Source organism: Sinohyriopsis cumingii, chromosome 15 (assembly GCF_028554795.1).
Source record: "Sinohyriopsis cumingii isolate HCF-2022 chromosome 15, ASM2855479v2, whole genome shotgun sequence".
Lineage (NCBI taxonomy): Eukaryota > Metazoa > Mollusca > Bivalvia > Unionida > Unionidae > Sinohyriopsis > Sinohyriopsis cumingii.
The window spans coordinates 19,524,961-19,546,884 of NC_142975.1; the positions used below are offsets into that span (position 1 = coordinate 19,524,961).

At 39.0% G+C, this 21,924-nt stretch overlaps 2 protein-coding genes across 2 annotated transcripts; both read right to left on the reverse strand.

Annotated features, from left to right (window-relative positions):
* Positions 1-16,462: 16,462 nt before the first annotated feature.
* LOC149781373 (uncharacterized) lies at positions 16,463-19,667 on the reverse strand. The gene is made up of 3 exons (XM_089934702.1): positions 19,283-19,667; positions 18,560-19,030; positions 16,463-16,590 (listed from the first exon to the last, which is right to left on the reverse strand). The coding sequence occupies exons 1-3, from the start codon at positions 19,665-19,667 to the stop codon at positions 16,463-16,465; spliced, it is 984 nt and encodes a 327-aa protein (XP_089790828.1).
* Positions 19,668-19,726: 59 nt separating this feature from the next.
* Positions 19,727-20,956, reverse strand: LOC149781374 (uncharacterized). The gene has a single exon (XM_089934703.1). The coding sequence runs from the start codon at positions 20,954-20,956 to the stop codon at positions 19,727-19,729; it is 1,230 nt and encodes a 409-aa protein (XP_089790829.1).
* Between the last annotated feature and the right edge of the window lie 968 nt (positions 20,957-21,924).

Genomic DNA, 21,924 nt, shown 5'->3' on the forward strand with positions numbered 1-21,924 from the left:
TGATTGTGCATGATAATCATCGTAAACCCACACAGGTTAGAGCGGTAAACTCACGATTACCAATCTATAGTGTTATTTACGGAAATGGACTTGGTGATGTCATTCGGGGATTATTCACGAGGATAGCTCCAAAAGTAGCACCTGTTGCAAAACAATTATCGATGAAGGCTATTGATATTGTTCGTGATAAAGCTCCTGGTGCAATTGTCAATGTTGCTAGTAAGGCGTTCTCGGCAATCAAAGAAAGACTAGCACGATTATTGCGACGAAAACAACAACCACCGGTGAAACTGGCAAGTACTGAGGTGATGCCCGCAGACGTAAGTAAAATAATAAATCAGGCTGCAAATCAAAAACTAGCGGCGATATCTGAAGAAGCAGAAAAAAATATAACAGCAAATTTAATAGCAGGAAGTGGTCTTCGTCGACGATGATCATCATTTGGAAAAACGGTAACTATAATAAAAATGTTCAGGCGCGAATCAGACCCAGCATTTGCTATGGAGGCACCTGTCCTTAAGTACGAGTCTGTACGTGATTATCAATTTTATTCTTATGACGCAAGACTACCAAATCAGCGGGGGAGAATCGAATTACAGGTTCATGATACAAGTAGATATTTCTTGCCCGCTGAGGCGTTTATTGAAGTAGAAGGTAGACTTGTAACGAATGTTGTAGCTAATACGGCATATGCTGCTAATTTGCGTGTTGGTTTTGTCAACAACGGGATCATGGCATTATTTAGTGGCGCCACATACATGATTGATGGAAAAAATATTGAATCAATTCAGAATGATGTCGACGTTGCTACAACAATAATTGGTCTGGCGAGATATTCTGACGACTTTACAAGATCAGCCGGTCCAACAATGATGTTTGCTAAGGATATTACTGACAACGCTGATCATGTTCAGTATACCAAAGTACTGGTAACACGAGCTACTTCAGTTGATCCACAAACGGCTGATTTTGAGCACGCAGACAGACCAGGTGCTGATTTTGATATTATAAAAAGTGTTAATGCGACTTTCAACTTGGGATTTGTAACACGCCGATCAGCTCTGTCGGGAAATGATAGAAATTTTTCGTGTGCAATTCCATTATCTCACATCTTTGGATTTTGCAGAAATGTTAGAAAAGTCATCTTTGGAGCTAAACACACAATTGTGCTCGTAAGAAAAGGTGATGATAATGATGCAATCTGGCGAGGTGCTGGTGTTGCTGAGGGTAAAGTAAATATATCAAAACTTTCACTATGGATGCCAGTAATGACTCCATCTATTACTGAGGAACAAAAATTACTATCTTTTATGGATCAAGGCGGTAAATCATTGCTATCATGGTTAACAGTAACCACAGATGCTGCTCAAAGCAATATTAATGGTTTATTTACATGGCATATAGCATCACAACAGGGTGTTTCTGCACCACGACATATTTTTATTGCACTACAAGATAATGCTCGGACGAATAATCAAGAACGTTCACATATGATATTTGACAACCTTGGAGTTAATGAAGTTTCCTTACGGATAAATGGACATCAAGAACCAGCCGAGGATATACAACTAAATTTTGTTCAAAATCATGTAGCGCGCATATCATCGTTTAATGTCATTCATGGGACGTGATCAAAATATAGATACCGGGTTGCAAATATCACAACTAGATTTTACAGGTCTATATCCGATTTATTATTTTTCACTAGAACATCTTGATTTATCCAAACAATCTGTTGTTGATATACACTTTCGAGCTCATGTTACTAACCCTCCTCCTGATATACCCGGTCCACCAATTGTTCCCGGCTTCTACAGAGCGATCGCGGTCATACTTAGCGACAAGGCCATGTTACTTGAAGGTGGTAGTGGTCGAATGAGGGTCGTTGATGCACCGGTGGAAAATCTTTAATCGTGTTATTTAGAAAAATATATTTTATATAAAAATGTCGTATAGTCATGTTAATGTTACTCTGACCCCGGGTCAGTAAAAAAGCTTCAATCAAAAACCGCCAACAAATGCGGAACTAAAATATCACTAAAACGAGATCATATTAGTGGTGGTCCAAACAAATTATCGTTGACAAATAATCAGATTAAACATTTCAATAAAGCCCTAGAATCAAAAACTGGAGTTCAATTCCATCTCTCCCCGAGCGCCATCAAAGACATGGTTAAAACGGGTGGTATATTCCCACTACTTGCGGCCATTCCGGCATTAATAGCTGCGGCTGCTCCAGCCGTAGCAAAAGCGGCCGCGTTAGGTGCTGTTGGAACAGCCGCTGGAATGGCACTAAAGAAGGCAACAGGGCGAGGATACAAAAAAAAGGGACGCGGTCTAAGATTACCGGGATCTCGTTGGGGGAGAGGCCTAAGGCTTCCAGGATCATTTCGTTAGACGTTCCAGCATCAAATTTTGATTTACTTGATGCTGCTAAAAAATTAAAAATATCTGCCTTTAGAGGTGTTTTTATGCGAGATCAATTACCGAAACAACCAAACAAACTAGAAACAGGTATTATTGATCTTGACAAACGTTCCGGACCTGGTACTCATTGGGTATCATACGCGGTTGATCCGCGTGGAATTGTTTATTTTGATTCGTACGGGTTAGCTCCACCTGTTGAATTTATCAAGTATGTCGCACCACTCCACGCAACAACTAGAGGTTCCAAAGTTTGGTATTCAACGCTACCCACACAAACAATGACAGATCCGCCAATATGCGGCCGTGAAGTAATTAATGTACTCGACGCTATATCAAAATCATCCAGGCCGCCACATAAAGTCGTGCACGATTATACAAGCAACCGATTTGTTGCGCGTAAGGCGTTTTAAACAACGGATCTTATTATAATGGTTGACATTTACGGAAGATCTTCTACTAGTAAGAAAATAAAATCCGACGTTGATCTGTCAAAGTATGCGACTAAAGATGACCTCGCTGATATTATGAACCTGGCTGGAGTTGACCCAGATGAAGTTGTTATTTTTCAGGATCGATATGGTAAACTAAAAACCAGCAATATCAAATGGAATGATATAGTCCGGCGAGTACTCGGTGCAGTTGCAGATAATATTCCCGTGTTTACTGACGGTGGGAGAATCAGAGATTCAAGTATGTCACTTAAAACCATCAGAGATGAAATTGCAAAAAGTGTTGCTAATCGCGTGAGAAACACCGGTGACACAATGATGGGTGAACTCAGCATGAACAGGAACAAAATAGTAGCTGTAACAGCTCCAAAATCTGACAACGACGTCGCAAACAAACTATACGTCGACGACGTGGATGGAAAACTATCCACGCTACGGGCCGAATATGATGTTCACGTAACCGGTTTTATAAGGCTTCGAAGAAATTTTCAGAAAATCGATGATGCCATAAATAAGTTCTTTGGAACTCCTTCCGTCATTGACATGAAACTTTCTGATATCAAAACTGACCTAGACACGATCAAACAAAGACAGCAAAACATCGTAGCGGGAATTCCTGAGATTGTCAACAAAACAAATTTGATTAAAATTCCAGCTGCAATAACTCCCGGGCATATCACAAACATCGTATGCACGGTATCATCGGGATTTGCAACATGGTCGCAGCAAAATAATACTATCAAATATACCGCAACAGTCACTGGCGTGTACAGGCTATCTGTGTTTAGTGCTGCAAAATTTGAAATATTTACAACGTTTCCATGGCGTCATTCCACAGACAGGTTTTCCGGGGTTGTATCTGTTGTATTAAATAGCGGAACCGAAGAAATATTTATTCTGGAAGCAGCTGATAAGAAATTAACCGCAACATCCTTCTGGTGGTGTTTGGAATTTGTAGCTGAAACACCTCAATTGGTTACTGCATAAAAATATATATGGACGGTGCACAATACAGATACAATCAAGCGCGTGAATGGCAGGCGGCGCTAAAAGATCAAGTCGATCAATATACAGTAAAAGTAAAAAAATATCGACGACGATTGGTTATCGTTGATGTGATTGTTTATTCAGTATCCGCTGTTGTTGCTGCAACCGGTGTCATATTATCAGCGTTGACAACTATGGCACCAGTAGCTGTAACTATCTGTATTTCAGCAGCAACAACTATTGCAGGTGTGCTTGGTATCATCACAAAAAAAATATGTACTTGTACTAACGAAAAATTATCCGATTACAAAATAAAATTACACACAACGACGGTAGCATACTCGAAATTATCCTCGTTGTTATCAGCGAGTCTCAGTGATGGAATTATATCTGATTTCGAATTTTCAATGATAACCAAAATATACGACGAAGGTATTAAAGATACAAGTATCAATAATGACAGAATTACTCCAGCAGATCGTGACCAACACAACTCCGCCAAAGATAACGATGATCTCGGTAAGTTCAATTAATCCTGAATTTAGTGTTAATTTTCCTACTGCAATTCCAGTAAAAGAAATAGCACTAGCACAATTACGAGTATATTACAGCTGGCCAAATATCAGATCAAAATCATTTAATGGTACACCAGCAAATAATTCGCTTGTATTTGCTAACAAGAACAAACCCGATGGAACACCTGACTGGGTTGTTGTTGGAATACCAACTGGCAGTTATGAGATTGAAGAGATCAGTGAGGAATTTCAACGTAGAATAAAATCAATAACAGGAAAAGAATCAAAAATATCAATTAATGTTCATGAACCCACCCTGTCCTCGACGATTGAAATAAACTCGCCTGATTATGCCGTTGATATTTATCAATCCACGATAAGATCCGTACTAGGTTGGCCTGAAATATCACCACCGATAACACCGATACCACCAGAACCGAAAAAGTCTGATTATGTCACGGATAGACAATCATATCATGAAATTAATCCATCATACGGGGAAAAACTACGTATTTTAAAAAGTAAATCAATGCTTGGCCATTTTATCTTTCACTATGATATTGAGGCATGGACTTTTATAAATCAGGGGGAAACAGGACATGTTTTGGGTTTTGATCGGAGTGATATTATGAAATATTTTCAGGAAATCAATCAAGAATGTAAAAAACAACTAGATCAACTAAATCAATATTTTAACGAACATATTTTTGACATATCAGCGTCATCGCGTGAAAAAATCATCACGCGTGTGGAAATATTAAATCAGCTTATATCAGATATGGAATATTTTAATAACCGAATAGTTCAAGCGATGGTTAGTTTAGAATCATTTAAAAAATTTGATGCATATAAATGGTTAGAAAAATATAAATTAACAGAAGCCGATGTACCAAATTTTAAATTTCCCGGGTATAGTGTAACCGAGTTAAGAAAATCTGTCAATGATGTCATTGATGAGTTTTTTCCTAAAATACTCGATGCGTGGAAAAAACTAGCACCATATCCAACCGTTCTCAGATATGATAATGATCCACATGGCGGCGGAAGACACGTATCTCCGGGAATCGTTAATATAACACCGACTGTCGCGGTCAATCTGGTTTGTGACGTAATCGATGGCAGCTATCAAATAGATCTCGGAAGATCAAATCAAGCTCAACAAGGATACATCCTGTACACGTTCACACCACAAGTTCCCCCTGGAAGTTTAATCGTGCAAGAACCAACTAATCCCGTGTATTTGCGGTGTCACAATAATATGTTAACGCGAATCAATTTTAAACTCACAGACCACCTTAATCGCTTAATTGACATACGTGAAGAAGAGCTTGTAATAAATCTGTATGTAAAGTCCTAAGACTTTTGTCTTAAGGATTTCTGTCTAAGGACTTCCGTCGTAAGACTTCCGTCGTAAGGACTTTTGTCGTAGATCTTCATGTAATGGAGGGTTTTTACACGCGAGGATTTCTTAACAGTTAGAAGAACATTTGTAACAGAGATCAGAATCAAATTCGATCAACTTAAAAAAATATTTTATTATTACTGGCACAAATTTGTGTTTGGTACAAATTAATCGGCCCAGGCAACTAAAAAAGCTAGTCGATGAAAGTAAAATTAAAATTTCTATCACAAAAAAATAGGATTTATTAATTTTCCTGATTTTTACTGAAATTGTACAAATTACTTGATTTTGACTACCAACTACCCCCTCAGAAACATAAAAATGCACGAATTACTTGATTTTGACTACCAACTACCCCCTCAGAAACATAAAAATGCACGAATTACTTGATTTTGACTACCAACTACCCCGTCAAAATCAAGAAAGTTCTAACCTTGTCAAATTGTTCCTAACAAATTTTATTTATTATAAATTAATTTTATTTATTAATAATATTATTTTTACTGAGATTTTTATTTTTTTTTTTACTAAAATACAACGAAATTGCTCAATTTTCCTGATTTTGACTACCAACTACCCCGTCAGAAATCAAGTAATTCGTGCATTTTTCTTTGATTTTGACTACCAACTACCCCGTCAGAATCAAGTAATTCGTGCATTTTTCTTGATTTTAGTATAAAAAAAAATAAATCAATTCAGTAAATAAATAAAGTAATTCAGAAATAAAAAATTTGTAAAATTAAGAAATTTGTACAAGTTTATGTTTTTGATGGGGTAAATGGTAGTCAAATTAAGAAATTTGTACAATTTTATGTTTTTGATGGGGTAAATGGTACTCAAATTAAGAAATTTGTACAATTTTATGCTTTTGATGGGGTAAATGGTAGTCAAAATTAAGAAATTTGTACAAATTTGTTAAATTTCAGTAAAAAAAAAACAAATTACTAACCCATCAAATTCAGAAATATTATTTCTGATCAAAGATCTCAGTCATCTTCAAAATTACTACTTTGGATCGTTTCACCAGTAACGAAGTTACTCTGGATCGTTTCACGATCTAACATTATTTTTCTTAATAGTCTTATGCGAGTACTAATCGTTTTCTTTGCCTCATACTCGTGGGATAATAACGATTTAATTCTTTCTACGGCGGTAGAAAGAGGAACGAACTCCTTCACATGATCATCTTCTACGGTAGCTAGCGACTGAAACATTGCCGATTGAATCCGTTTCATGAGCCTGTATTCAGATGATAGTGTGTGTGTCCCCATGGTTTTACGTTCTTGTAAAATCTCAAAGTCAGAAACTATTTTTTCAGGATTAAGTTCATCAGATATATTAATTCCATCTTTTTTCAATTTTTTAATAGCGACAATTACATCATTGATATTTTCATGGTTCATTATATAATATATAAATCTTTAAAATAAAAAAAAATATCCCTAGAACACCTATCGAGTGTATTAGCGAGTTCGTAGGGATGTTTCAGGGACAGCACAACCAAGAACTCGTAGCTTGCCACCGCAATCTACCAAGTTCATTAGGCAAATATTCCCTCTACGAGAGCCCCTAACCCGCCAAACAACGGTCTAGAGGCCCAAGAGGGAGGACAGCACAATCCTCATTAAACTCGTAGCTTGCCACCGCAATCTACCAAGTTTAGAGGATATACATATAACATATAACTAACTAAGGACAGCACAAGGACAGCACAATCCTCATTAAACTCGTAGCTTGCCACCGCAATCTACCAAGTTTAGAGGATATACACATAACATATAACTAACTAAGGACAGCACAATCCTCATTAAACTCGTAGCTTGCCACCGCAATCTACCAAGCTTAGAGGATATACATATAACTAACTAAGGACAGCATAAACTCGTAGCTTGCCACCGCAATCTACCAAGTTTAGAGGATATACATATAACTAACTAAGGACGGCACAAGGACAGCACAGTCCTCATTAAACTCGTAGCTTGCCACCGCAATCTACCAAGTTTAGAGGATATACACATAACATATAACTAACTAAGGACAGCACAAGGACAGCACAATCCTCATTAAACTCGTAGCTTGCCACCGCAATCTACCAAGTTTAGAGGATATACATATAACATATATACAATGAAATGGATATATACAATGAATGAAGAGCCCCTATCGAGTGTATTAGCGAGCTCAGATTATGAATGAACGGCACTAACTAAGGACAGTACAAACATGTACGCTCAGCAAAAACCCACCCACAATAATTAATCCAGCGGGTGATACGAAAATATGTATCAACCACAAGTCAATATTGTGGTTGGGAATTTTGTTGAGCGGGGGGGTTTTTTGCGGTTCCCCCCACTATTATAAAAATCGCAATTATGCGTACACCACCGACAAATTGTCAGCCATGGGGGTTTGATCCTGGACCGCGAGCGTCACAGTCCAATACCATACTGATTAATCTATCAAACATTGTTACGAACATATGTTTTGGAAGTTAATATATAGCTAGCTATATAGCTAGCTATATAGCTAAGGAACCAATATTTACAGTAAACAGCGGTTTCTGAATAATAACAGTTTCTGTATTTATAACAGTTTCTGTATTTATAACAGCGGTTTCTGAATAGTAACAGTTTCTGTATTTATAACAGTTTCTGAATAATAACAGTTTCTGTATTTATAACAGTTTCTGAATAATAACAGTTTCTGTATTTATAACAGTTTCTGAATAATAGTTTCTGTATTTATAACAGCGGTTTCTGAATAATAACAGTTTCTGTATTTATAACAGTTTCTGAATAATAGTTTCTGTATTTGTGGCGGTTTTCCTAAGCAGACTGAGAATCAATAATAACAGTGGCATGAACACACAACTGCAGGTCGATTACCATGACAACGGTTTCTGTTCCCACACACAGCTTCCTACGGATCAATAACATTATCATGATCTCTCGTAATGTTGTATGATGGGGAAATGTTTAAAAAACATAAATAATACTTCTACGAGTAATTAATTACGATGTAATTAGTTACGATGTAATTAGTTAAACTGACTAATTACGATCATAAAAAAACCAAAAATCTACGAAGAAAACTATATATTACAAAGTAATCTCCCCTTATATAATCAAAAATTCAGTAGTGTATGGAGGACCTACTGTGACATAAATTAAAAAAAATAATTCAATGTGGTGATGATAGTTAATAATGTGGTGATGATAGTTAATAATGTGGTGATGATAGTTATTGATACTTAAAGATAATTTTCTGTTTATATTTTTTCGAAAAAGCTGTTTTATATATATTTTCTGCCGCTCTTTGTACTGATTGCGAGTGAATATTAAAATATTTCGCCGCTGAATGCATTGAACGAAATATATTTTCTTTGCCAGTTTCTATGTTTGTAGAAATTACCGCCCTCTTTCCGATTGTCTTACATCTTCCTGTATTTCCACGTGTATTATTCTCGCTGTATGTGACAACACGAAGGTTGGATAAATTATTGTTTTGAGGATTTCCATCAATATGATCAATAACAAGACCGTCATTGATCAAACCCTTGTGACACTCGTATGTAAATCTATGACAGAAATAATGTTTCTTCCCAACTGTAAATCTAAGATAACCAAAATTATTAATATAACCAACTTGTCTCTTCAACTTGCAGTGTCTGATGATACCATTAATATTTGATTCATAGTTTGTTATGACAGGATGTGGGACAAATATATTTTGCTCCATTATAATAATATTATATGTTTAAACCATTGTTTGTCTGAAATCTTGATATATAATCCCTCACGGATTTTATAGCGTTTTCACCGCTATTATTTTTTTTGTCATAATATCTTTTGAGCTCTCTGAACCGTTTCCCGCCGCACTTCCCACATAATTCTGTCTTTCCTCGCACTCCAATACCACACCGTAGACATGGTATTGGTCCTAGACTTCCTCGTCGTATGTTTTGTGAGTGCATCCAACAAAATTCCTTTCTACAGGATTTGTTGCATCGATTTACCGAGCCGATCATCAACCATCTACATTGAGACATTGTATATATATATATAATTTTCTTTATTTAAATATTTGTTTTAATTATATGAACGAGTTTGAGAGATTATCCCAAACTAGGCCTGTTAAATATAAATTCAACCTTGACAGATTATCTTCTGACTTGCCAGTACGAGATCTGGTTGATCCGAAAAATAAAAGTTTGATCTCGAAAATTCACGACGCCAAGAAAGAATTTTACACGGATGGTGCATCTCATACATGGTCAACGTTCAAGATTATACGCAACACTGGCAAAGTCAGTGTCGACAAAGTCAAGGAAGCTGTCACGGACGCCACAATGAATGACAAACGAGCGGCAACTATCATTAACTACATCGCTGAATACGAGGGCAATCAAAAATATTTCTTCAGAGTAAAATTTATTGTATTAACAGAAACAGGTAGTTGGATTATCCGTGACAAATATGATCCTGTCCTTGGTAATAATAAAACTATCATATTAAGTAAAAATTCCAGACCGGGTCTATTGACTGGTATTGACAAACCGTATTATGAGCGAGCATATCCTGTAACGGCGGTTATTTATGGAATCTATGAGATAAATAAAAAACCTAACGTTGATAAACTAGCGCCGATGAAATTTTCAAGGTTAAATTGTGTAGCCGAACGAGTAATAGAACACTTTACAAACGCGATGCGTGGAAATGGATTAACTGATTTAAGGCGTGAAAAAATAAACTCGTGGGCTGATTCAGTTAAGGATACCGGTGCTACAATAAAAGATGTTGCTGAGTTAGGAAAAATATTAAAATTTCCAATAACTGTGGCGACAATAACGGGAGAAGTACTGTACCAGTCGAAATATAAATCGAAAGGAGCTCCAATAAATATTATCGATCATAACGCGCACGCATGGACTAACGCAGTAACAATATTTCCACGTGATCGAACTGTTAGATTTTACCTTCCAGATAATTCTGGGGCAGATATGTTTGATTTTATCAACGAAATAAGTAAAACCGATCCTGTATCGGTATGGTTATTTAAAAGTAATGAGGAGGGTGAATTTGATCAGTTTGTCAAACCGAACGGTGAAATATATCGCACAGAATCCCTCCATGACGAGATGAAAAATCTTGCGACGTTTTTACAGTGCAAGCACGCGGAAAATACTGACAAATTACTAACTAATTGTTTTACCGTTCCATCTGTTGCGGCTCATTTCGCCAGAGAACGAAATTCATGGAAACCAACACGATTTGATTTACTCGAGGACGTACGCGTAAGTTGCGTCGAATATGGACATGGCGGATTATGGAATACCAAATACAATTACAATGATGTTATTTCGGTTGATATGGTTGCATGTTATCCAGGAAGTTTTCTGGGATACGGAGATTGTTCTGTGTACTTTGAAAGATTTGGTCACCCAACAAACGAGATGACGCGAGTGGCAATTAATGGACCATTACCTGATTTTGATCTGACTGGATTCGCCTGTATTGAATCATTCGAGCTTAACGAAAATCTTCACAAGATTTGTTATGTTTGGTTTGGCAGACATTTTTGTGAAAAACGTTGGGCACCTATAGTTTTGTTACGATATATGCTAGATTGTATGATACTGACATCGTTGGTGGTCAGTGAGGCAATTATATCATATCATGCACAGACCAAAGTTTGGTTGCCCATGTCAGATTCTGAAGTTATTAGCGAGTTTAAGGATGTTTCCGAAGATGATATTCCTAATAAACTCAAAACCGCAAAAGATCTCGGTAGAAAAATTATAGGTAAATTTACTCAAGGTGGTGCATATGATTATAAAAGACATCACGCACGATTAATTCTAGATGATGCCGAGTACGATTTTATAATTGCTGATACAACGGCGAAAAATACGTTTGTAAATCGAGAGAGTGTTTATTTATCCGACGGAACAAAATTAGGTACGATCGTTAGTTACATAAATGACGTATCCCCGCAATATACTCATCTAAGATCTTCCATGTTGGCTTATGTTTCCATAAATTTATTATCGATGATTAATAGATTTCCTGAGACCGCAGTCAGAGTCGCAACAGATTCGTTTTATATTTCAAGTAAATATTTAGAACCTGTTATGAAATTTACAAGTAATGATGAACGATGGGGTTCGTGGAGAATAAAAAAGGAACTATTACACAATTATGTAGAATCAGCAGATGTTCCAGTGAGAGATTTTTATCGTGAGGGTAATAAAATATCAGAAATGTCGAAGGCACCATCGTTGAGTGATCCAATAACCAGATATAAGACAGTATATCTCAATGGACCTGGTGGATGCGGCAAAACAACTCGAACGATTAATGTTTTTAGAAATTCAGATATAATCGTGCTGACACCCACACATAGACTTGCACGTGAGATGAAACAGCGGCAAGTACAATCGTGTACGTATCATAGTTTCTTCCGATGGCGCGGAGATACATGGACTCCTGAACGGATGGGAGAAAAATATATACCTAAAATAATTATTTGGGATGAGATATGCACGGTGTCATTGGATACATTAAAAATGTTTCTTGATTGGTTGTTGACGAAAAATACCGCCATAATAATGTGTGGCGATCATGGTCAACCTCCGCCCTTTGTTGGACCATCTCCACATGATTGGTTAAAAAATTTCGTTGATTATTACGAAGAAATAGATGATGATCATAGAGCTCTTGATGCAAATTTGAAGGAGTTTAAAAAATTAATCAGATTACAATCAAACAAAATTCAGTGTGAAATAATACGTGGAGTGATCTCAGAGACATCAATGAGTAATTTTTTGAACTCATGGAGACCCAACGATTTGATCGTAGCAAGTAGAAAAATAATCAGAGACGCTTTACAACAACAGTTATTTCAACTACATAAAGAACAATATTCAGAATTACCCGTTCCGTTATGTTATAGACCATCAGATACACGAAAACAGAATATTAATGTTGATATTCCAGGACCCTTGACAGAGTCAAGGAAACAGATTCTCGTATTAAATGATATTGTCGCCGTTGATATCAGTGTGGTCGAAGATGCAATAAACGCTGACAAATCTCCATGGGTGTTGGGATACGCCATGACAATCCACTCGTCTCAGGGATTAACTATTTCTGATACACGAGTCTGGATTGTAGACGATCGCATCGAGTGGTCAAATTTAATTTATTTGGCGGTATCGAGGGTCAGAAATATATCTCAATTACGTAGAATTATAATTCCTGAAATCGTTGATAAATTTAACATCATCGATGATGATATAATAAGAAAAAAATTAATCGGATACAAACAATCTGATAAAAAAAATAAACGTGACTTTGATCTTGATGTTGAATTTATTATTGAGTTAAAACAGCAGCAGAACAATCATTGCACCAGTTGTAATTGTATAATGTTATGGCGGTATTCGAGTAATGATTCAAGACAATTTACCGTAGATAGAAAAGATAATAGTCGCGGTCATACACGAGAAAATACCATGTTAACCTGTCTTGAGTGTAATCGACGTAGAGGCGCTAGTTAAGTGATCGAAATCACCGGAGTGATCGCGGTGGTAGTTGTGTATCCGCGGGAATTATTTGTAGTTGTTCACGTGTAAATCCACGTTGAGGAGCGGCCGAATCTAATCTGTAGATTGCAGGTCTGGAAACGCCTACGTTTCTTCCAGTGGATCTTGTCACGGTAGATATTTTGTGTGTGGTAACACTCCAAATAGGATCAGTTGCTCTCGCTTTACCACCTTCAAGTTCACCAGGCTCATATAAATATCTGACTGTGACATCACCTAATATTTTTTGTTTTCCAGCATCTTTTCGTTGTGTTGGTATATTTTTTTTTGTGACCGCGCTAATGGGTTTCATGTTGGTTGTTCGTGTGATTTCATTATTTAATGCAGCTATCACACCTGGTAATCTTGCCACCCATTCGCGAGATCTTTTATCCTGAATAAATTCCCTCGCGTATTGATATCCAAATAACCGTTCAGCAAGTGTTCGATTAAATCGCTCAACAATTGCTTGATCACGGTGAATTGCAGTATGACCTCGTCGTATTTTGGTATTATGTTGTTTCATCAGCGATGATACTGGACCAAGAAATTCCTTGCCAGGATCAACCTGTAGTAGCTGTGGCCATCGTAGACCACCTTGTGGTCCACCACCTCGTTGATAAATTCGTTCAAACGCATCGGCTACTTCAGATGATGTTTTCGCTGATAGCGGCTCTGCTTCTTTATATCTACTTGCAACATCAACTACGGTTAGCGCGTATTTGTACGTTTTTCCACGCACAGTATCATGCGGTAAAAACAGAATATCAGCTTGATGAACTTCATTAGGAACACTGACATCGAAATACGAGTACTGAATTTGTTTAGGACGTGGTAGATAAATTTGCCATATTGCCTGCCTGGACAACCACGCGCTAGCAGTAGAATGTTTAACCGCCGCTGCATCAGCAAGTTTACCAATTGCTGCTTTGCCTCTCCAGTATCCTCTCGGTGAATAATAAATTGATTCCATTATTAATTACCAGCCCCAATCGCTAATTTACCTTTCATCGAGGATCTTACTAACCAATTAGCTAATGATTCTCTATATTTTTATTTTTTATAGAATTTAATGAATGAATTAATTTTACATCTGCAATATGCCTATCTTGTAGATTTTGACTTTTATAAGCTACATCATGAGCATGACAAGCTCGATCAATAGCGTTTATTGGTTCCTCGCCTGGTTTTGGTTGATCCTGATCATCGAGCCTGATATCAAGTCGAGTACCAGGACCGCAATAATTATATCCTGGTAGATGTTTTTCTCCACTATATTTAGCCCATGGAGCACCTGGAAACTTTGACATCAAATTAGCAATATCACCACCGCGCTTATTAGGTAAAAACGAAAATTTCTTTCTACCGCATATAGAACATTTTCCACCGTACGCGATTTTTTTATTTTTTGTTGTAACCGTGGCTAAATCAGTAGTTGGAGTTTTAACTCTACAGCGTAAACAATATAAATTCATGTTATAATATATATGGATATAATTGATTTCTCAGCAACTCGGCAGCGAGAGCCAGTTAAGCATCATCCTGCGCTACCGAACTCCATCAGAATGATTATCATAGGACCATCTGGATCGGGTAAGACGCAATTATTACTTAATCTGATAATGAGATGGTTGAAATGGGATAAATTATATTTAGTAGCACCATCCGTTGATGATCAACGATGTTATGATGTACTTAAAGATTTCAATGAAAACGCGCGATTACTGGATGAGGATAATGATGTTATAGAGTTTATAACCGATATTGATGAAGCACCATCCGTAGATTCCATAGACGGATTTATTAATAATTTAGTTGTATACGACGATGTGATGCTAGATAAACAATCAAATCCAGCCAGAATATTTTCCCGAGGGAGACACAAAAATACAGACGTGATCTATGTTACTCAACGATATACACAAATTCCGAAGGTGATCAGAGACAACTGCAACATTTTAGTTGTGTTTAATGGCGTAGACACACACACGTTGCGAAATATTCATCAAACCTGGTGTGGTGGTGACATGGATATAATTAAATTCAAAAATTTCTTCTCACGAGCGCAAGCTACCCCGCATGGATTTATAACAATAAATTTACATGATCCAAGAACAAGATATCGTGTGGGTATTGATAAAATATTTGGGTAACAGGGGTGATGATAAAATTAAATTGAATTAAACAGATATCATTAATATAATGAACAACTGTGCGTGGCTGCGTCAAGGAACAACAGATAAATGCAACAAAAGGTGCCGTGGAGAATATTGCAAGAAACATAATTATCTTATAAAGAAAAACCCTCATGCTGGTCCACGAGGTTGTGTTGGATGTAACAACGGCGTTAGAGGATTATATCAGATTTGTAAAAATTGCGGTGGAGATCGATACAGAAGTTTGATGAACTATTACAGAAAAAGAAAGAACATAAATCCCAAAATAGAAAAACCACCATCAGAACTTGAATATTACTTGAAACATAGAACAAATTCCGAAGATTCAGATGAAGATTTCCATGATTCAGATGATGATTCCCAAGACTGATAGCAGCAGAGAGGGCTCGTCTACAATTCTGTTTGGGACAAACAATAATCGTAGACGTGGTAATTGACCTCTATGAGTGGTCACTATTTTTTTTGGTAAAACACAAGGGTGACCATTCCCCTAAGTGGTCTGTTCACCCTCTCTGCTACTCCATTGAATGTTTATCAGACAAAGATGCATTTTTACGATAGCTTACGTTACATGAAACTGTTCAAGCTTAGAAATTCCTCTTCGGTTGTCTTATTAATTTAAAAACATCACAAACTATTAATTGCACCAGCTCAATTTTCTGTTTTCAGGTTCAGCACAACACCGAAAGTGAATAGGCCCATGTGCCGGTACATGTATAGAAAAATGTGTTAGTTCAACAGGAAGTCAGAAATACAGTAATGAGATAAACTAGATTTTTAATCGGGAAGTTGATCAATGAATTATTTCAAAGTTGTATTTACCGGAAGAAAATTAGAGTGTCATTGTTGCTATTTTGCACATTAATGCTCCGTAAGCTGAGGCGCTGACTGAAGCGGGTCACAAGGTCAATACACCAATATGCTTAGTCATGGCACCATTTTTCAAATTTGTTTATGACACAGTCTCTTATAATTAAAGACATGCAGACATTGTTCGACTTAGGAACTTGCTGGATCCTTTGTCCGTCTAACTCCCGTGGCACAAACTTTCCTATAATTAGCAAATCTGAATAGAAGAACTTATAAATTTTCATTGGTGTCTGTGTCACTTTCAGATTATATATTATATTCACAACAAAGTGTATAGGCAAGGATTCTGTATATTACATAGGTGTTGCCTGACTTATATGTTGTCGATAGTAGGAAATACATGCTATAGTCTTACTTTATTGCTTCTGGCGTTTTCTATCCTCGATAATGATGCTCCTCATGTAGGTACATTATACTTTTATAACGCAAGTCAAAAAGTATAATTTACCTACGTGCTAAGAACATGGACAGAAAGTGAGAGCGCTAGCTACAAAGAGTAAAGCATGAATATATTCATTACATCTTGCACAATGAATCAATGAATACACAGAGAGAGAGAGAGAGAGAGAGAGAGAGAGAGAGAGATTGTACGAATGCCTAATATGGGGATTTTTATGTGCTTTAGTTACAATGTACATACATCTATAAATGGAACTTATTTGCCGATCAAGGCACCAACATTGTACAGAACAACTGAAATACTTCCACTCCCTTTTGAGTAATTTCGATCATATGGACAAGAGAATATACAGACGAAATATACGCCCCTGACTGGTCCGGATACTCCACTAATAACTCTGTTATTGCAGTGCAGAAGTGAAGGCTTCGTGCAACTTCATTCCTTTTATGTAACATAAACAAGACAAATTGTATTGCATGGGATGGTGACTAAAAAAAACTGGCATTTTATTTTTTTAACGTGTGGACCCGTCATGTACGCATTTTAGCAAAATGTGTGCATACGTTTTAAAACTTTTATATGTACACTGGCATTAACACCATTTAGCAAAATTTGTACATGTACAAATTAGTGACTTTGTTGTTGTAATCTGTCGGCCCGTATCACCCATAATAATAATTCATACTTGCAAGGGGTCTTTATAGCAATAATGCCAACTTTAATTGCCATTTTACGTTGCTGTTGAAATACCCTTTTTATTGAGCTTGCACCCTAAACATGCCATCATTTATTAAAATCATTGAATATTATAAGTATTGTGACGTTGTTATTGTCATCAAGTACGTGTGTGATGCAAATGATTCTATACTTAAGTTTCGTATTTTTATACGGATCTTTAAAAGTCCACAATATGTGCATACGCATACGACTGCAGTATGATAATGTTAACTGGCAATTAGCATTTTTTGGTAAAATCATGCTTGCATGAGACCTCAATATAATCTTACCTGATTTGATTCATGTTCATATTTATTTTTTTGCTTGGCTATTGACAAAGTCTTGCTTGCCAACCTAGCTAGCTTGTTGACTCCATAGAAACATAAAACTGGCAAAACATTTTGTACGGGATCTCATTCTAACAATTTCCGACTCCAAAGTGTGTGTGTGTGTGTGTGTGTATATATATATATATATATATATGCATACATACATGTGTGTGTTGTTGTTGTTGTTGTTGTTGGCTTGACTTCGCTTGCGAAGATTAGGAAGGGATATGTCCATGTCTAATGTACGCGCGTTGGTGGCTGACGAACCCTATACGTGACAGGCACGTCCGTCCACCGAGGCTGCAGAGGAATGTCTGGGTTGTGGTGGGTGCTGCCGATGGTTCCCGGTTTTTTCTTCGCCATCGTTTTTCCTCTACGATGGCCCGTCTGTTTTGTTCAAAGTGTCAGCGGCCTGGTGAACTGTACGTCGCCAGCTTTCACGGTCAGCAGCTTGGGATGCCCATTTGCCGTGATCGATGCTACAGGTGGTGAGGGTCTTTTTCAAGGTCTCTTTATATCTCTTTCGAGGTACCCCTCTATCACAGTAGCCAGTTGACAGCTCACCATACAGTGCGATTTTTGCAGACGATAATTCTTCATCCTGGACACGTGCCCTGTCCAGCATAGCTGTATCTTCATGAGCGTGACCTCAACGCTGGTGATCCCTGCTTGTTTGAGGACTTCAGTGTTGGTGACGAAGTCACTCCAGTGGATGTTGATGATGGTTCGGAGGCAGCGTTGATGGAAGTTTTCAAGGAGGCGGAGGTGGCGGCTGTAGGTGACCCAGGATTCGGCGCCATATAGGAGGGTGGTCAGTACGATAGCTCTGTAGACGTTGATCTTTGTATCTCTCTTGAGACTGGCCTTGTGCCAGATTCGTTTATACAGTATGTCGAAGGTGCTGTTTGCCTTGGCCAGTGTGTTGTCTATTTTTTTATCGATCTTGGCATCAGAGTATATCACACAGCTCAGGTAGGTGAACTGGTGGACTACGTTCAGCTCTGTCTGGTCAGTGAAGATACTTGGTGGTCGGTACTCTTCCATGGGAACAGACTGGTGAAGTACCTCTGTTTTCTTTATGTTGACCTCAAGACCAAAGAGCTGGCAAGCTTCTGCAAAGCAGGATGTTACGCGCTGTAAGGCAGCTTCCGTGTGGGCAGCAAGGGCGGTGGATTCTGCAAAGAGAAGTTCTCTAATCAGTTTTTCCAAGGTCTTGGTGTGGGCATGAAGTCGCCTTAAGTTGAAGAGGTTGCCATCAGTCCGAAACCGGATATAGATGCCATCTTCGTCATCAAAGTCTTCTGTTGCTTTTTGGAGCATCATGCTGAAGAAGATTGAGAACAGTGTGGGGTCTAAAACGCAGCCCTGTTTCACACCATTAACAACGGGGAAGGTATGTGACAGGTCGTTATTGTTTCTGACCTGACCAAGCTGGTCTTTATGTAGCTGGATGACCATGGTAAGGAATTTAGGAGGACAGCCGAGTTTTTCAAGGATTTTCCACAGTCGAGTTCTGCTCACCGTATCAAATGTCTTCGTCAGGTCCACAAATGTGATGTACAATCCGTTGTTTTGTTCTCGGCATTTCTCCTGGATCTGTCTCAGGACGAACACCATGTCAGTTGTGCCCCTATTGGCTTTGAAGCCACATTGACTATCTGGAGCATGATCTTCTACAATGGGGGGCACCAGCCTGCTTAGCAACTCCCTAGCAAGGATTTTTCCTGCAATGGAGAGCAGGGTTAGCCCATGGTAGTTTGAGCAGTCAGACTTTTGCCCCTTGTTTTTTTTACAAGGTGATGATATCTGCATCTCAGAGGTCTTGCGGAAATTTCCCTTGCTCTCAGCAGCAAACGAAGAACTCGTGGAGTTTATTGTTCAATGCTAGGCCTCCTCTCTTCCATATCTCTGGTGGGATACCATCTTTTCCTGCAGGCTTTGGCTTTGGCTTTTACAGTCTCAAGTTCCATCTTAGGTGGCTGTTGTAGGATGCGATCAATAGCTGCCTCCTGGACTGTACGGCAGGCGCTGAAGAGGATGTGGAAGTGTTCTGACCAGCGGTTCAGGATAGATTTTCTGTCGGTGAGTAGCTCTTGGCGATCTGCACTCCGTTGGGGGTTCTGTATTTGGAAGGAAGGACCATACACTGATGTCAGCGCTTCACAGAACCCCTTATAGTCACCATTGTCAGCGTACAGCTGGGTTCTTTCTGCAAGCTTTGTCCACCATTCATTTTGTATGTCTAGGAGACTGCACTGGAGGGAGCTGCAGATAAGGCGGAAGGCTGATTTTTTTCTGTGGACAGGATGGTTGTTCGAGATGGGGTTGGTACGCTGATCTCTTTTTGGCAAGCAGTTCTTGGATTTCTTGGTTGTTTTCATCAAACCGGTCTTTATTTTTCTTAGTGGTGAATCCAAGGATTTCTTCTGAGTTTGCAGAATGGCAGCCTTGATGTTATTCCACATTTCTTCCGGATGTAGATCTGGTGGAAAATTAAGTTCTTCAAGTCTAGACTGCAGGCTCTCTTGAAAATCTACCTTGACGTCTTCAAACAACAGGTTTGTGATCTGGAGCTTCCTTCTCGGGGTACCTACTTGTTGTCTGGGCCTGGGCTTGAAGTGGAAGTCGAACTTGCATCGGACAAGACGATGGTCTGTGTGGCACTCTGCACTGGGCATCACACTGGTATGAAGGACATATTTTAAGTCCCTCTGGCGTACTATGATGTAATCGATTAGGTGCCATTGTTTTGATCTAGGATGCATCCAGGTAATTTTCAGGCCATCATTCTGCTGAAATACGGTGTTTGTGATGGTGAACTGTAATTTTGAGCGAAATTCAAGAAGCAGGCGCCCATTGCCATTGCAGCCACCCACACCATGTTTCCCAAGGACGGCTTTCCAGGCTTCTGAATCTCGGCCCACTCTGGCAATGAAATCTCCGAGGATAATTATTTTGTCGCTCTCTGGGACGCTCTTGATAAGTCTGCGCAGGTCAGCGTAGAATTTATCCTTTTCTGAAGGATCTGCTTCGAGTGTTGGGGCATATACACTGAAGAGTGTGGCGTGTGGTTGGTTCCCTAACGGGAGACACATGGACATGATGCGATTGTTTTGACCAGTGGGAAGGTTTGTTAACTTGGTGGCGATTGAGTCCTTGACCATGAAACCGATTCCTGAAAGTCGTTTTTAAGTTTTTGGTTTTCCTGACCAGTACAGGGTATATCCAGTGCTGAGTTCTCTTAAACTTCCCTCCTCTGAAAGGCGGACTTCCCTAAGTGCAGCAATGTCAACAGCAAGGCGAGAGAGTTCGTGTGCGATTAAGGCAGAGCGTCGTTCTGCTCTATTGCTGTCGGTTGAGTCTAGCATTGTTCTGATGTTCCAACAAGCCAGTTTTAGTCTTTTGCCACGATGTGAATGAGGTGTGGCATGCCTTGTTTTTTTTTTCTGCTAAGTTTCGACCGCGTTGGAAGATGCCCGTTGGTTGCGGCAGGCCAATTGGGGGGGGGGGGGGGGGGGGTTGGGCGTAAGGAGACGAGCTTTGGTTAGGCCACCTTTTCTAGGCCCCTCTCCATGCGAAGCGAAGCAAGCAGTGATGTCCCTCGAAAAGGCTGCTTGGTCACTCAGGCTACTGCCGGGTGATGGTGTTGTCTCCGGATCAACACCAGACGGCCAAATCCCCGAGTCGCCTGCATGCAGGATTGGGACTGCGGCTTCCAGTGACATCTTTCACCAGCCGTTTACGCCCCTTTCCCATCGCTGCAGGGCTTCATGGAGCTTTTAGGTGGAGTACAGTTTGCACAAACTGGCCCCAGCCTTTAACCCTGGGGTTCATCTGCCATGGCCCAGCAAGCCAGGACGGTGACAGCTAGTGCCGCAGGCCGTAGGTTTTATATCGGAGTTTCTCTCTCCTAGGCAGATGGCCAACCGTGACGGAAGAGATCTGCGTTCCCTGCTATTTCGAACCATAGCTGGTCGGCCACAGCCGCAATCCACTAATACATATACATATGGTGCGCCCTGGTCCCGAACACTTGGTCGTTGATCTGTAAAGACCTTCCTCCCTAGCC